Consider the following 16,697-nt stretch of genomic DNA (forward strand, 5'->3'; position numbering starts at 1 on the left):
TCATGGTAATTGAGAAATCTCCTCGTAATTATTAGTTTCTAGAGCTCTCAACGTCCGAACATGATATCGTTGAGGGCTCAATTAAATTAGCTATCATATTATTACTACATATTGAAACTTACTGTTTATGTGTAATAGACACTGTCTGTACTAATTGGTTCTTGTGAAACCAATTGTCTGAGATAGGTTGTAATTGGATTCATGAGTGATTTTAAACTAAGCTTATCTTAAGATAATATCTATTTATACATATATCCGTTTAATAATTACTATATCCAATATCAGTATTGTGAAAGTTTGTTTGTTTAGAAGTTTGTCCGTTCATCATGTTCAAAGTACTGAACGAATTTTGATGATATTTAGTATAAAGACAGGGTTGATAGGATAGCTTGATCCCACCAGAACGCGGGCAAAGCCTTTTTTTGAGTGGGAAAAATCATGCAATAACTTCGCCCGCCTTGGACGAGGCGAGATGGAGTGTCAGACTCTTACTGACTAAACAACCCCGTTCCTACTCCTGCTTTTCGAGCCGGTGCCCCGATAATTTCGTTTGGTAATCCGCAGATCTGGATCAGGTCAAAGTCATACTTATCTTAACTATGAATGAAGTACAATCACTTGTACTTCTTAAATTGTACTGCATATAGATTCGATTTTATTTTTCTATGTAATTTAAAACAAATATAATATAATATAAGCAAAAATATAACGTCACAATTTCCTAGAAAATTATTATGCGTAACTATGAAGAAAAGTAGATTTTGTTATTGTCACTTGTAACAAAACAAATGACAGGTCAAAATAAATCTATTGACGTAATATTATTTGAACAAAAACAATAAATTATTACTTCAACGCACTCACTGGTGAAATATTTATTAATATAACATAATAAAATCATTAACAAAACCAAATTAGACTATAATGTCGTCTTCATAAAGTTCAAATTCATATTATTTTCCTATTTATTGTCATCAGTCTATACTAGGGTTTTCCTCAATGATTTCACTAGTAGTCTGACTCCGTTCAGTGCTCAACTAACATGCAGTAACTTCTATATATTCTAGCAAAATGGCATTATATCATTACAATATATTTATTTTAATTTTTGTGTTAAAAATTGTGTTCTACCCTTGTTGTGCCTTGGCGTTTCCTGAAAATGAAATCGACGATTTTAAAAGTAAGTAATCTCATTCGATTTTATCAAAAAAGAACTTTACGTGGTGGTGATTACATCGATATTCGTATAATTCACTGTATACTGATACATTTTATGATTAAATATTAGTTTATTGTATATGTTTTCTTCAATAAAACTAATTTAATTTTATATATTTAACCTTAACACGACCAAAACATAATCTTACCTGGCATTTAAATAATGTCATTGGTAATGTATGAGAAAGTTAATTAATTATTCATCATTACTCGAACAACCAAATTACAAAAGTAATTACTATGTCAGATTTTTAATATAGTACTTAATGTAAGTAATAAATATATTAATATAAAACATTGTTTATTTTCCTTATGGCGTGGCCACTCCCGACATTTACGAAGACTGTGCAGTAAATACTTATTATCAATAATAAATAATATAATATTTCAATTTTCAGAATCAAAAATTGTCAAGAGAAGTACAGGTAAATTGGACAGCACATATGTTCTCATGCCAAAGTACTCAATTTACCTAATCGGATTCACAATGTTACTTATGTTCGTAATAATAATTGCATTATCAGTGGCATTGTATCGGGCTATAAAGAAAAGATCAGAGTTTGCTGTAAACGAGAACAGCAAACAATTTGTCAGACAAGAGACAGCAGTTATACCATTGTATAATAGCACTTATGATGAACAAAATAAGAACAATGGAAGCACATCGACAATCAACAGTGGTACCATAGAAATAAGCGAACCAAGAATATCTGAACCTGAAAGTCCGACACGCGTCGTTGACTCAAAAATAGTTTTTGCTAGAAAACCAATCCAACCAATTGTGAATCGTGCGCAAATGGATGCAATATGTACAGCGGTGTTAAAAAGAGTCCAAAAAAGTGATTCAGCAAGCTTTAGGGATCTAAATGAAATGTTAAATGGAAATATAAAGAAAGATGAGAATGATGAGGATAAAGAAAAGTGTGAAACAGTGGACGAAGCTGATAATGAAAAGAGGAACGAAGAAAAACCTGCACCGAAAGTTGATTTATCACAGCCAAAACCCCCTGAATCGAACATAACACCTGAACTATTATCGAAATTAAACGCTAGATCACAACAACTTCAGAACCAAATCGAAGGTGACAAGGAAAATGAGGCCAAACAGGAAAGTCCAATAGAAAAGACACACGAATGTAATAATAAAACAAAAGCTGATATCAATAGTGATATACATATTGAAATTGATTATGTAAACGTTAATCAATTGGACGAGAGTAGCAGTTCAGAGACTGAATATGATACAGTGCCTACTCCAATAAGATTCAGACATTCAGGACCTGAACCTGACAATTTAAATGAGGAGGATATTCCTGTATATGATCTTCCACCAAGAAGGAGCCATGATGGTCAAGTAAGACATACAGGGAAAATAGTACAAATTGACCAGGATTCAGAGTACATGGTGCCACTTTCTCAAGATAAAACAGATTCGTGTTATATCAACGCAAAGAGGAACTCATTCAATTTATAGTAAATGGCTCAGGTAGATTGTCCTACTTTTTAAAAATGTATGAGTTAACGTATGTATGTCTTAAATGGTTCAAGTTTATATGTGGATTGTCTGAATTGCTTGTACAAGCTTCAAGTACGTCGATAATTAGTCTCTGGGTTGGTTCCATTCTAGTAGAGAACAGGTCTGATGTTATTTCTTGTAACAAATTAGGTTTTTAAACAAATTTGATTAGTATTCTGATGGATATAAAATTATCAACGCAAAAGCTAATGCTATAGAAATTATACATTAGATTTGTTCACTGTTCTCGTATTACTTTACACTTACTGTTGCATAAAATTGTAAATAAATAACATTAGAACTTAAGACGGATGAACAGTTCATCCGTGATCATGGCGCTAGCAACAGTGCCGAAATATCGGAAACTCATAGATTTATAAAGCATGGTAAATATCCCGTCTTAAGTTCTAATGTTAGTGTTAGTGACCATGTCAGTTTAAAAACTTATATTGTAAATACATATTTTATAAGTACGCTTTATAGAAAGCAGGTTGTTTTTAACTGCCTACTTGAAAATCATTGAAGGAGACATTTGTTCAGTAGCGGACGTCTTGTAGATGAAATGATTCATTGTTCCCTCATTAGTGTAGATCGTGACTCCGCCACCTGCACTCAGTCAAGTGCACGCCTCTTTCGACGGCGGTCTAGGGCCTGGTGTAGTGTTTCACTGACAGAAATATCCAGTTATTCGGATATCTGATCCGACCACCTCTTAGGATTCCTCTCTTGTCTTTTACCTTCTACATTTCCCGTCTCTATCAGACGCTCCTGACTATCCTCACCGCAAGCCATGTGACCATTGTATCTTAGGATTCTTAATAGGCAGATTTTAAGATAAACGTGTGGCATTCTCAACTTTGAGCTCTTTAAGGACATTTTTGTTTGCGGTGAGCTGTCCATGCAATTCTAAAGAATTTGCGCCAACACCTAATTTCGAGTCTGGAATAGTGCCCAGTATATGGCAATAGGCTCACCCCCTACATGGGACTTATAACACAAATGGTGAAAAGTGGGTATACATTGTATAGCGGCATTACGTGCCGTAATGTACTTCTGTCTGACTACCCCTTCGGAGATAAAAGGCGTGACGTTGATCTGTCCATGCAATTCTGAGGAATTTGCTCCAAGACCTAATTTCGAATGTGTCTCTATTTACCTGCTACATTTTTCGTTCATGTCTCACATAAAGATATATGATAATAATGATGATTTGTGTTTTTCATCCAGAGTTTTATATGTAGGTTCAATTGACTCAAGTCTTATTACTAAGAATAACACGGAACTGCCAGATGACGCGTATCCATTGTTCATTTATAATATTTAATTGTACATACAATGCTATGCTATAAAATAGAAGTATTTATTGGATAATGTGTAAATTAATATATTGTAGTGTGTATTATAATTAAACATATATTTTTAGTTTTGACTTAACATATTATATGTTTCAATTTTTCCTTGTAATTTGTTGTGAGGATACCCATGTGTTGTAAATACATAAAATATAATTATCTGGACTGCAAATTACTGTATCATTGCTGTAATTTTGGTACTTATATAGATAGGTATTACTATGGAAATGTATAAATGAAGTAATTTATTACTACATACTAACATAATCTTTGGCAAGCAATGCATTTGTTACTTCTCTGGGGATGTGGGTATCCATGGGCTGTGCTAATAACTTGCCCTTAGGCAAACCGCATCACTTCGTTTGTCCCATAAAAATATGTAATGGGGAAAACGGTAAAAGGCGACTCACAGCGAATACATTGACAAAATGTATACTGACAAGATCAAAGCAAGTGGGTATAGGAATCAAATTACTGGTAACAATAACAAAATGCTCGAAAATCCACCGGCAACATGTTCGCCAACCCCTGAGGGTGCGTTCTGTGAAATATTCAAGATTTATTTTATTTCTAGAAACATTTTCTTTGGTACCGTACAACTGTACATACGAAAATTCTCGACGACACTTGACATTTTTATTCTTGGCAAAATATTTCAAAGTGACACTTGAATTCAATATGTTTCTGTTGCCTTGTAAGGTTAGGACTAAAGTTGACTACAAATTTTTGAACAACATTACGTATGGGTTGTACATTTGGTACTTTTAAATCAATACATGAAACCGTTTAAAAATGGGGTTGAATTACATTAACTGAACTTAATTTTGGTGATTTTTTTGTACTTCTCACAGGTTGTAAACAGTTTGGTGTGTTGAAAAAGAAGGTAAATGTGATCTTCTGACGAAGCATTTAGGAATCAAAAAGCGTATCGATACGTGGTGTATTGAAAATATTGAAATGCACCGAGTATTTTTTACGGTATAAGCCGGTAAACGAGCAAACTGATCAGCTGATGGTAAGCAGTCGCCGCCGCCCATGGACACTTGAAATACCAGAGGCGCTACATATACGTTGCCAGCTTTTTGGGGGTTAACACAAGGAAACACAACGCGTTGTTTCACGTCGATTTTCTGTGAGGCCGTGGAATGACTTCGATCGAGCCGGCCTTTACGTGCCAAATGGCATGGCTACTAGACAGAATTAGAGTTCTGCAATCGAAAATGATTAGAACTTTTTAATTGTACGTACTTAATAAATGAAAAATATTTAAACTAACCCATTTTAGACTCAATACCTTCGAAATAAAGTTAAAAATAACATTTATAAAGATTTAATATGTCTCATCTGACTGACGGAAAATTCATTTTGAATAAATTAAATTCTAGCAGGCCGCCTTTATATCTGGATTCCTCTGATCCTCATTACTTTTAATCTTCAGCTATTCACGTTTGCCTCTTTGGATACGACTCTAATAACACATGTTCGGTGTGCTGAAATGAAAGTTGATATTGAAAATTTTATTTGCTAAAACGCGGCACTATATTGGTCTTGAGGATAGGATTAATGACTTTTTATTTTCTGTAGCGTTCAAACATCTCTTTGGTGGATAACTTTCATACATGTTAGAAGTTAAATTATAACACTTCACACATAGGACTCACTTAGTTTTTAGTCAAATTTCCGTGGTGCTTGGCGGCTAGGCTTCTCCCAGTTGTGCAGTCCCTTTTGTGCCTTTACGCTTAAGTTATTCCGTCTCCTGCATTAAATACATCGAGGGAAATGGAAACTATTGTTTTTTTTTTCTCCTCTAATAATATCTTTTGATTTATTTTGTTGTGGGATCCCAGACAGTCATTTGTGTTCCTGGGACGCGCCGGATTACAATGTTCCGGTGTTTTCATGTTTGTATTTACTGTAGATCCTGGCTTACATGAGTTGCAGCGGTAGTGGAGGTTGTGACGGGCTTGTCCCTTAAAAAAGTGTTAGAAGTTAAATTCTTTCACAAACGAGGTGAAATATAATATCAATTTGGTTGTATTGTTCCCCTAATAATTATGTAAGAGAATACTCTAGAAATTGAAATTATGATTTGTATTTAGAGTCATTTAATGGTTGCTTAGCCTTCAAACGCCCAGTAAAATATCAGTTGCCGTATCTCTAGTACGCTGCTACAAATCGAAAAAAATATATCTACACTAAATAAGGAGGAGCAATCGTGTGAATAGAACGAAAAAATCATGCATGTTCTCTGTCGCAGCAATATGACATGAGCGGTAGGGACACGGAAATATGTGTCGCATATATGCTACATAGGCGGTTAATGGGTAAACCCAGTCCCTAGCAATCGCTTTCGGAATAAAATGGTTACCAAGGAATAGTATAAGTAATCATAAAATGTCTCTCTCTAATGAGTACGGCAGTTAATGTGTTAATCTATAATATAAAATTAATTCGGGTTTTCCTTCCTGACGCTATAGGTCCAGAATGCACGAACCGATTTCCATGGTTTTGCATTCGTTGGAAAGGTCAGGTTTATAGCAAATATCATTGGTGGCGAAACGGAGTTCAATATAATTAAATGGGCTGCAATACAAAATTATTATTGGTATATGTTGTATGTATTATATTTGTAAGTTTAAAATATACAATGACATAATTATGTATTGCGTGCGTGTGAATCATCAAACATATATGTAATATGTTTAAATCATCAGTTTCTTTTAGACATAATTATTACGTTATTCACGTAAACCGTAAAAATTTCGTCGACGCAAAACGTCCCAGGCAAACCGTAGAAATTTCGTTTTTTTTTTTAAAGTACGACATTAGTATTACACATCATCACATCAACAGCCTGTAAGTGGCCACTACTGACCAAAGGCCTCTTCTCACATGGAGAAGGTTTGAGCATTAATCACCACGCTTGCTCAATGCGGGTTGGTAAATAGTAATTTTAAACTTATAATTAGAAATTATAAGCCCAGGTTTGTCAATGGTGTCTAAATAATATTAGAAAGTGCATATAACTCGGAAACTGTCACATTGGTACTTGCCGTTGGTAAGTTTCAAATCCGCACTCTCATGCATGAGAAGCAGACGTCTTCAACCTCCAACCACCACGACCGACATTATTATTACAATACAATACACTAAATTTAAACAAAAAAAAATGTAAAGAAGATTCTTTGCGTTAAAACTGGGTCGAGTTGTATTAACGCATATCTATATATAATATTGTTTATTTATAAACCTATATATTTCACATCGTACTCAAGATTTAATACGAATGGAATGTTGTATTTGATGTAAGCCCACATGTAAATCTTATGGAATAACAGAATATCAACTCTAGTTAAATATCGTTGAATGATGAGGCGCATAAGTCAATTACATTACCATCCCGCGCCCTTGTCCCAATTTAGTGGGGGTCGCATATTCACGCGTTTTGTCCCATATATTTACGGTCTATTACTCATTTATGAATGTATTATTATCATATAATAATTATTATTACGTAAATATTTAACAAAACATTACGTCACGCTTTCTCTGAACCGTTTGATAAATATGGCAAAATAAATGTAACAGTAAATAATTATAATTCGCACTAAATATATAATGTTAATGTATTTTTCCTCAAAATTAAATCAATTGTTATTCATATATTATTGATTCTGGGTGTCTTCAAGGCCCGAGGGAATACGTTGCTTATGGACAGACGTGCGCCATCGTAGGCCATAGTATGATCGCTTACCACCAGGTGAGATGGCGGCCAAACATCGAACAATCAAATATAAAAAAAAAGATTCCTTGAATTTTCTCCACAACCAAGATTCATTCTAAGAACTGCATAAATAACTGATTTAATAAATAATGTTTATTTTATAATGCCAGACTCACTAAAATCGTTTTGTTTTCACGGTAAAGCACCGTTTGGAAGAGTTCAGGGTTAGGCCGCTTACACACGAATTGTAGTGGTTCCAATTACATGGCTAAATAATGCATAATATTGTATGATAAAATGGTTACCTCACAGGCGACCTTACAGACGATACGAGTGACTAAATTATACAAAAACATACTGGAAGATTTTATTTTAATTTCGCGATCTGGTATCTATTATTTTGAAACATTACACACATGAAAAATATACTTTCGGGGATATATTGATTTGAAATATCGCGTGATGTCACTATGTCTGTATTTGCTTCCACTTCTAAACCTTGATTCGTTTTATCTAAGTATTGCTATTTTATATGACAAAACAAAAAATAAAATCATTACCTCACTGACGGACAAAATAGATTTTTAATTTTCATACCCCGTCATTATCCCTATTATAATTTTAACCATTATAAAATTATCTATTGTTAAAAATCTCTTCCACGCAATCGACGCTTTAGGAAAACCCACATGTATCTAAGGAAAAACGTTTAGATTAATCTAAATCGTTGTTTCAAATACCACAGAAATTGTGGGCGTCACAATTCGGATTTAGTTTCCAGAAATCACGCGGTCACCGCACAGGATTGTCTGTTAGTTCTCTAATTACTACACACGTGTAAAATTATAACACAGGCAGGGCCGTATTATCCCAGAGGCAAACTAGAGAAGTGCCTAGGGCGCCAGGATAGGACACAAGACGTGCATGTCCACAAAAATAATTGGGCGCCAAAAACAAATAGGCGTCCCTACCTATGAAGTGCTTACTGCGCGCCGCGTTCCACGCGCGCCTCAAAGAGCAGACCATAGATGGGGCCCAGTAGGGCTGATTCCTGCTCCAGAGCTGCAGACCACCTAGCGGGTTTACCGAGACTCCGGTGCAAAGAGCAGGAGTAGCAACGGGGTGATTTTTAGTCAGTCTGACACTCCCTCTTGCCTCGCCCTAGGTAAGAGAAGTCATTGGATAATTTTCTCCCCTTCAAAAAAAAACCTATGAGGTGCTAGCCTAAGGCGCTTTCTAGGCTTAATCCACTTCTGTACATAGGTACTAGTGTACCTACACATCTCTTTTGTTCTAACTATGAGTTCTAGCTCATCCCAGCTCATGAACAAACTCCTTTTGTGTACACAATATTATACACGCGTCACAGTTTCAATGAAAAAAACGTTGTACTGCAGTTTTGTGTGAATTTGATTCATGTTTGAAGTGAGACGTAGCGTTCTGTGTTTGTTTTTAACTGTGACAGAAGCGGTTTATTCTGCTGTTTAACTTTTATGTGATTTTTTATGTTCTCGCTCTTTGAGAGCTGTGTGTTTTTTTTGTATATAGAGTTTTATGTAACAGTTGTTATACAAAGTTTTACGTCGACGATCCAACTTTTGCATTAGTAAATTTTTTTCAAATGAAGAGACAAAATGGAGATAATTTTACGGATAGTATACGTACTTCTATACATATACGGCTCTAAGTCCATTATATCTATCTTTAAGAAATTTGTGAGTGAACATTATTTTCTTTCGTCTTAAAGTAATATATATTTATATTACTGATTATAATTATGAAAATTATTAGTTATATTGGATTTATATGAAATGAATATGAATAATATGAATATATGAATAATACAGGTTGTCCCTGAAGTCGACGTCCGAATGTAAAGTCCAAGGTCCAAAAGTCCAAGGTATTAGGGGATAAATAGGTACATATTATATATATATTTCATTGCATTATTTCTAGTAGTTTTAATCCTAGTACTGATTATTGCTTGTTTCTTCTTTTTTTGTTGTTGTTACACACTGTGTCATATGTAGCATTTGTTTATCCTGTCGCAGGAATGCAGGAAGAAATCCAAAAATGGGCATGCAGTGCCTATGTACCTCTGTTTTGTTATACTTTTCCCAGTATGTTGTATGTTGCGTACATAAATAAATAAATATAACTGCTGCCAGCTGATTCCTCGAAATATGTCAAGCGTTACAAGAAAATTCTAGAAAATTCAAACGGATGACATCTTTTATTTTGGCTAAGACATCCTTTTGTGTTCCTTTGAATGTTGAACTGCGGAAATCTGTAATTCTCTGCGAGAAGTAATGTCACAAGAATTGGTTCCGTCAGGTCGCTACTTGAATAGCAAATTGGAGTCTTTTGAAAGATATGTACCGAGGTAATGTTGGAATATGGAAATATTTTCTGCATTGGTCACTGCCTTTTATATTTCTAAGAGTTTTTAAACTACTGACATGGTTACTAACACTATCAAGATAGAGTGAGATATAAATAAATATGGTAAATATCCCGTCTCAAGTTGTAATGATAGTATTCTCAAGAATTTTTTTTGCGTTTTTTTTAAACTTTACCCTACACTAGACATTTTTCCCGCATCGTGAGTTCGTTTACAAATATTCGATTTCAAATGCACAAGGCAATCAGACCCGAAACAACAATTTTTGGATCACACAAAGAGTTGTTCCGTACAGAAATCGAACTCGCAACACGTTGTACAGCATTTACTAATCCAGCTACCGCGTCAACCGTACAGTATTCAACAAATGTGCTTAAAAATCTAAACAAATTTTGAAAAAAAAAGAACAGACGGGACAAAACCAATAAAAAACGCAATCAAAGTTCCCGAACTCATCTTCCGGGAAATAAATTTTCCAGAAGTTTCTGCAAATGACAATACAAAAGCCGTGTTGATGGGTATTGAAGCTACGTGCTTGTATGTTGTCGACCATTGTTCTGTACTTCACCATAACAGAACACAGAAGTTTATGAGCGATATTTTTCAAAGAAATACTGGTTTTTGGTCGAATGCTCACAAGCATGGTTCCCAAGCAAGCGTTGGGTTATGTAAAACATTTTTGGTTTAGGAACACGGCCTCTTGAATTGTGCTTAATGTAATGACTATCACAGAACACAGGACGTCGTTCTTTGAAGAATTACTGGGTTTCGCTCGAAGGGTTATTAGAAACTTTTGTTTCCAATATCCATAGTTGGAACACATACATACATAACCTCACTGTCTCCCAAGGAAGTAGGCAGAGACAATGGAATACTAATAGCTACGAATCTGACATACCTCTTTCACTTCATCAACAGTCATCAGTCTTTTCACGCATGCTCATCGGTTAAGGTACTTTTAATTTAAGCCTTCTTTAATTTAAGTTAGAACGTGGTGTCTCAAATTCTTCTTGATATAATATGGTAAAAGGCTCCATCACCTATTACGTGGAACGTAATACAATCAACGAAATGAGGTTTATAATTACATTTAGTTTAGTTTGTAATACGTATATACTGCTCCGCTTCTTCGAGGAATGAAAATCGAGATCTAATGTATGATTACTGTTCCTAGCTAAGCATTCCTGTAACTACAGAGAGTTTAAATTAAATTGCAGACGTATTCTTGCTACGAATCACAAACTGGATTGAACTGGATTTGTTGTGAAAAGCAAAAGGAATCGTGTTGCTTTAGTTAGTGCAAGCAATAAACGACTTTAGAGTAATAGAAACTCTAGTATAAGAGTATAAACATTGCTGTGGTCAGTTCCTTGGACATACAAGAAGTTGGTTTAATTAAGACAAAAGTTTTCATCTGTTACAAATGCTACTCGCATGTTTGTTCCACTTCTTTAATGAATCTAGACCAAAATTAAAAGCATTGTGCACATTTTCTTAAACTCTTTTATTTTAGAGCTTAATTTACAATCAGGTTTTAGAATCCAACCTCGTTTCACATACATTTACTACAATTACTCCCACGAGTATAATTGCATTTTCTTTAATATCGTTAACTAACATGGTAAATGCAAAAGTGGTTTAACCTTATTTATTTAATCGCCTTGTTTAAAAGATACCTAAAATGAAGTAACATCTTTGAGAAAGCAATAATATTTATTTTATTTATGGTATAAGCCGGTAAACGAACAGGCGGATCACCTGATGATAAGCAACTACTGCCGCCCGCGGACACCTGAAACACTAGAGGCGTTACAAGTGCGTTGCCGGCCTTTTGGGGATTAGGAATTTAAGGGTTATTGGGGAAGCGTTTTTTATGTCGATTTTTTGTGAGACCGTGGTCCAGGCCGGGTCCAGTCGAGTCGGCACATTCGTGCCGATGATGGCTCTCCCATACTTACTAAACTAAAATTCCAAATAGATACATTATAATTTGGGCAGAATTACGAGAAAATTCTAGTTCATCATACATCAGTTTGGCTGAAGAAATGTGAAATGTGTAGTACATTTTCTTCCACAACACGAGTATAAAGAACGTCGTATCGTAGCAAAGATACGGTTTCGCCATCATTAATCACTGAGGATCTCAAATATCCTGCAGCATCGTTAAAACTCGTGTTGTGCACAGTTTATGCAGAATCATTTATTTTAACTACTACACTGTTAGTCGATAACGGTATCACGTAACTGGAACTAGGTTGGAATTGATTGCTAAGACTAGAAAAGTGTGTGTACATGAGTCTTGTAAAGATAAAGTTAGGTTGTTTTAGCCTGAAGTTGCAAATATACCTGACAGTTTATTTGCAACTTTGGGATTTTAAGAATAGGCTTTTCTACCAGAGTTGTATATTATGTAGCTATGTTATGAATACCTAAGCTGTGAAACTATGTGACCGTTTCCACTGATACTAAGCTAAGTAGCTGAGCGAGTAAAGAAGTGAAGTTTTTAGAATTGTAAATAATCAACGTTTTTCGAATGTTTGCCTATTTCTCAGTTCTAGTACGGAGTCTGGAATTATGCCTAGTATATGGTAATAGGCTCACCCCCTATTACATGGGACTTATAACACAAATGGTGAAAAGTGGGTATACATTGTACAGTGGTATTACGTGCCGTGATGTACATGTAGATAATCAAATAAAACATCGTAATATGAACGAAGTGGTTCAGATACTAAACCATTGCGAGGCAGGGCATCAATAAATTGGCAAAAATTAGGGATGTCCACTAAAAATATTCCTTAGCCAGCCATGAAAGGCAAGATAACATTAGACTTTATAATAAAAAAAGATAAAATGATTAAGCGCAAAACCTTGACACAGATTTAGGGCTCATCTATCCAGTCTTAATGACATCCAACATTACATTCAATGTCTTAGGAACGATCTTGGATTTTGGATGCCTGCCTAATATGTCTTCTTTTTATATAGCTCTATTAGGCATATGCTCCGTAGGCATTTTATTTTTTTATGTAATAAGCCGGTAAACGAGTAAACGGATCACCTGATGGTAAGCAATCGCCGCCGCCCATGGACACTTGAAACACCAGGGGCGTTACAAGTGCGTTACCTGCCTTTTAGGGTTTAGAAAAGATTGGGAGGGGGGGGGATCGGACCTCCGGTAAACTCACTCACACAACGAAACACAACACAAGAAATGGGCCAACACTTTTGGGCGAGAAATGTTCCTCGGACTAAAATAAAAATTTATATAGCGGGAGGTAATGTGTATGCGGAAAACGTAAATAAGAATATAATTATATAATTGGTAACTCTTTGACTTCTGTAAGCTCTGTTGAAGTCAGCCCACCCGACAGGGGTTGAGGCGTCACGCTCACATAAATGTCCTACAGTCGGTGGCGCTGTGTGTTGGGTTGTTCCGTTCCCAACAAAATGGTTGACCGGACCAATTGCTGACACACACGTCATACTCGTGAACGAGTGCCTTCTGCTGGGGCAGGTCGGCTCTCCCAGCGCGCTGGTGGACTGACTTGGCAGAGCCGCCGGTAAATTTAATTTAGTTGATTAAAAAAAAACCAAATATGTTATCGTAAGTATTTTTGTAGTTAAAATTTAATAGTTGTGGTTAATTGTAGTGTGTAAGGTAGATACCATATTGATAAGATTTATTGTAAAAAGAAAAACAAATTGTATGACAAGGGCACGGACCAAGAGTCCGTGGAGAACAAATGTAAATAAACATATTAAAAAAAAAAAAAAAAAAACACAACACAAGCGTTGTTTCACGTTGGTTTTCGGTGAGGTCGTGGTATGACTCCGGTCGAGGCGGCCTATTCATGACGAGGCATGGCTCTTCCACACTTGGCTCTGACCCTTGAGTGATGCAAAGAAGAATATATTTTCACTTATTCAAATTGATTTGTACAACGGTTCGTACTACGATATTTCATGAAAATATTACACCAAATACATGGTAATAAGAAATCGATAAATCCAAGCTGACATTTCTTCAAATTGGAATTGCCTGCAATACTTTGATGTTATTATGGAATCTGATGGAATGGTTTGGCTCAGGGATTATAAGGAAATTTTTCTTAGTATTTTGTATCAAAAATGATAAAGTAAACGTTTTACCTTAGCATTAAGAGTACCACTTATGTTAGATTGGTGCTAAGATTGATGGATTAGTTTTAAAATTGATATATTTTTATGAGTATAAAGTTCGTAAGATAAAAATCTAATAAGGACGTCAGTTTGAAAAATCTAAAATATTTGGCACTATTTTTTTTTAATTTGTCATCCCTCCTTGCGTCATTTATCCTCAATGCTGAGGGTCGTGATCCCGCCGAATTACTCTCTGGTTAACTACATATATTTCGCCATGTTGTTCTGTCTTCGGCGATGTGGATGGCGTCGCAGACTGTGGTCTCCAGTGTGGCACGGATTTGGTCCGACAAACGTATCGGACTCCTGCCCCTTGATCTTTGTCATATAAAGCCATAATACTTTGCAAAAACCAAATTAAGTTTTTGTAACTGCATTATATGATAAACTTCAGCTTTCTGATTAATATGGTTGTTATATGCGTAACAGGGTCTAAGGTTACTTTTAAACCTAGATCCAGAGGGTTGTTTATGAGCGTTATATACCACTGTTTTCAGCAGAAAGTACCTTAAGTCTTTGACTGCCAATAGAAAACTGTTGAAGGCAAATCCTCCGCTAACGTTGGTCAGCGGTGACCACCACGGCGCTCAATGTGTTAAAACTGTATATATTTTAAAAACGACCTAGAAAGCAATTTGTCACTGTATTTGTAGCTAAATGAGAAAACCGAAATCTGTCCCGAAGTACGAGTTACACAAAACAGCGTTGGTTGTTCAACTGCCAAAAGAATGCGCTGTGACACTTCATTATACTGCATTCGTAATGGCCGCTCTCTGGCTTTCGCTAAGCTCACAGCTCTACTCGGTGTCTCCCACCAAATTATCAACGAACAAAGTTTTTAATGACCACGAATAAAGACGGCATGGAGTCGTTATTTTGATGAATACTAAAATTTTAGATCTCTTTAATGGTTGTTCTGATTTTAGTATAGTGTGTCCATGGTACTTCTAAATACTTCCGTTTTAGTTAGGTGTTTTATGGCACATTAGGCTATGAAATTTAGATATAAAATGACCGTTGAATGTGTAGAAAAATCATACAAAGCGAGACCATTATAAATTAGATTTTATACCGAATGGAGAAACCTCTTATGACCTAATGTACATCTTAGGTGACAATATACGAAAAATTTGCGATATAAGCCCAGTAAATAAGCAGCGCCGCATGTCCGTAACATGCTACAACGCTACAACTCTTCTGTGGTCAAGGCACATGAAGGTTATCCCGCAGAATTTAATACTTGATTAAATTCATTATATATTTTGTTCCAAAATTTTACTTTTAAAATTTTCGGATTTCGTTGAAATATTTTGTTGTATTATGATTCTGTGGATGAGTATTACTTGAAGTTAGATTTAAATCATATGAGTAATCTCCATACTGTATAACTTGGCGTGTGTTTGCGTATACCACATGAGACATGTTAAAATTTACATTATGTGATACGAATTTAACTTTGGTAAGTTGTATTTAACTTTAAATTTATCGAAAGTTTCAAAGAAAAGTTTTAATGGGGTTTTGGTTCGTATCGATGCAAGTTATTGACTTTGAAGTACTTACTGAGATAAAACTTTAAATTTACTTATTAAATACGAAATAATTTAAATTTTCCATTTAAGTATCTATTGAGTAGAACAGCTTCTTAAGCAGTTACACAATTAGGACGATTAGACTTTAATTTCTTTAAGTTGCTTATAAGTTTAGTTTCTGTCACTAATGAAATAGTTTTAAATTATTTAGAGCATTTAATTGTAAAAGAAGATTACTTAATGATTTTAAAATATTAGTTCTTTGTTCTAAATATTGCCTAATGGTACCAATAAAACTTTTTTTTTAAAAAAAGGATACCGCCTTCCAATGTTAAAGTGTGACCCTCCATTTTTTAAGTCAGGTAATAAACCTAAAACCTTCTCTTAAGTCTGAAAAATAGTTCTACCTAGCGGGTTTATCGTTTCATAAGTGTAAAAAAACACCTAGCGGGTTTACTGGAGCTCCGGCTCGAATAGCAGCACTAGGAACGGGGTGGTTTTTAGTCAGTAAGAGTCTGACACTCCATCTCGGCTCACCCTAAGTGGGAGAAGCCACTGGATGCTTTACCCCCCTCAAAAAAAAACTGACTTAAATAACTACCCAACTAAACTAATCTTGTCCCCTTCCTTCTCAAGTCCCGATTCTGATTTCTACCTGAAATAATTAAAAAATAACTAATTTTTGCTCAAAAATAATTCATTTAAGTATTTTATGCAAATAGTGAAATGCTCTTTCTGAATTCTTTTATCCGAATAGTGAAAAAAGTGAAACACT

The 16,697-nt window shown here is 35.2% G+C and overlaps 2 protein-coding genes across 3 annotated transcripts in view; both read left to right on the top strand.

Annotated features, from left to right (window-relative positions):
• The window catches only part of LOC118271882 (neuropeptide CCHamide-2 receptor), a 114,742-nt gene that overhangs the window by 64,554 nt on the left and 33,491 nt on the right, over positions 1-16,697 (top strand). The window lies entirely within an intron of this gene.
• LOC118271883 (uncharacterized) lies at positions 999-4,258 on the top strand. The gene is made up of 2 exons (XM_035588139.2): positions 999-1,180; positions 1,617-4,258. Exons 1-2 carry the CDS (start codon positions 1,072-1,074, stop codon positions 2,690-2,692), a joined length of 1,185 nt encoding a protein of 394 aa, XP_035444032.2. The 5' UTR covers positions 999-1,071; the 3' UTR covers positions 2,693-4,258.

Source organism: Spodoptera frugiperda, chromosome 5, assembly GCF_023101765.2.
Source record: "Spodoptera frugiperda isolate SF20-4 chromosome 5, AGI-APGP_CSIRO_Sfru_2.0, whole genome shotgun sequence".
In the NCBI taxonomy this organism is placed as follows: Eukaryota; Metazoa; Arthropoda; class Insecta; order Lepidoptera; family Noctuidae; genus Spodoptera; species Spodoptera frugiperda.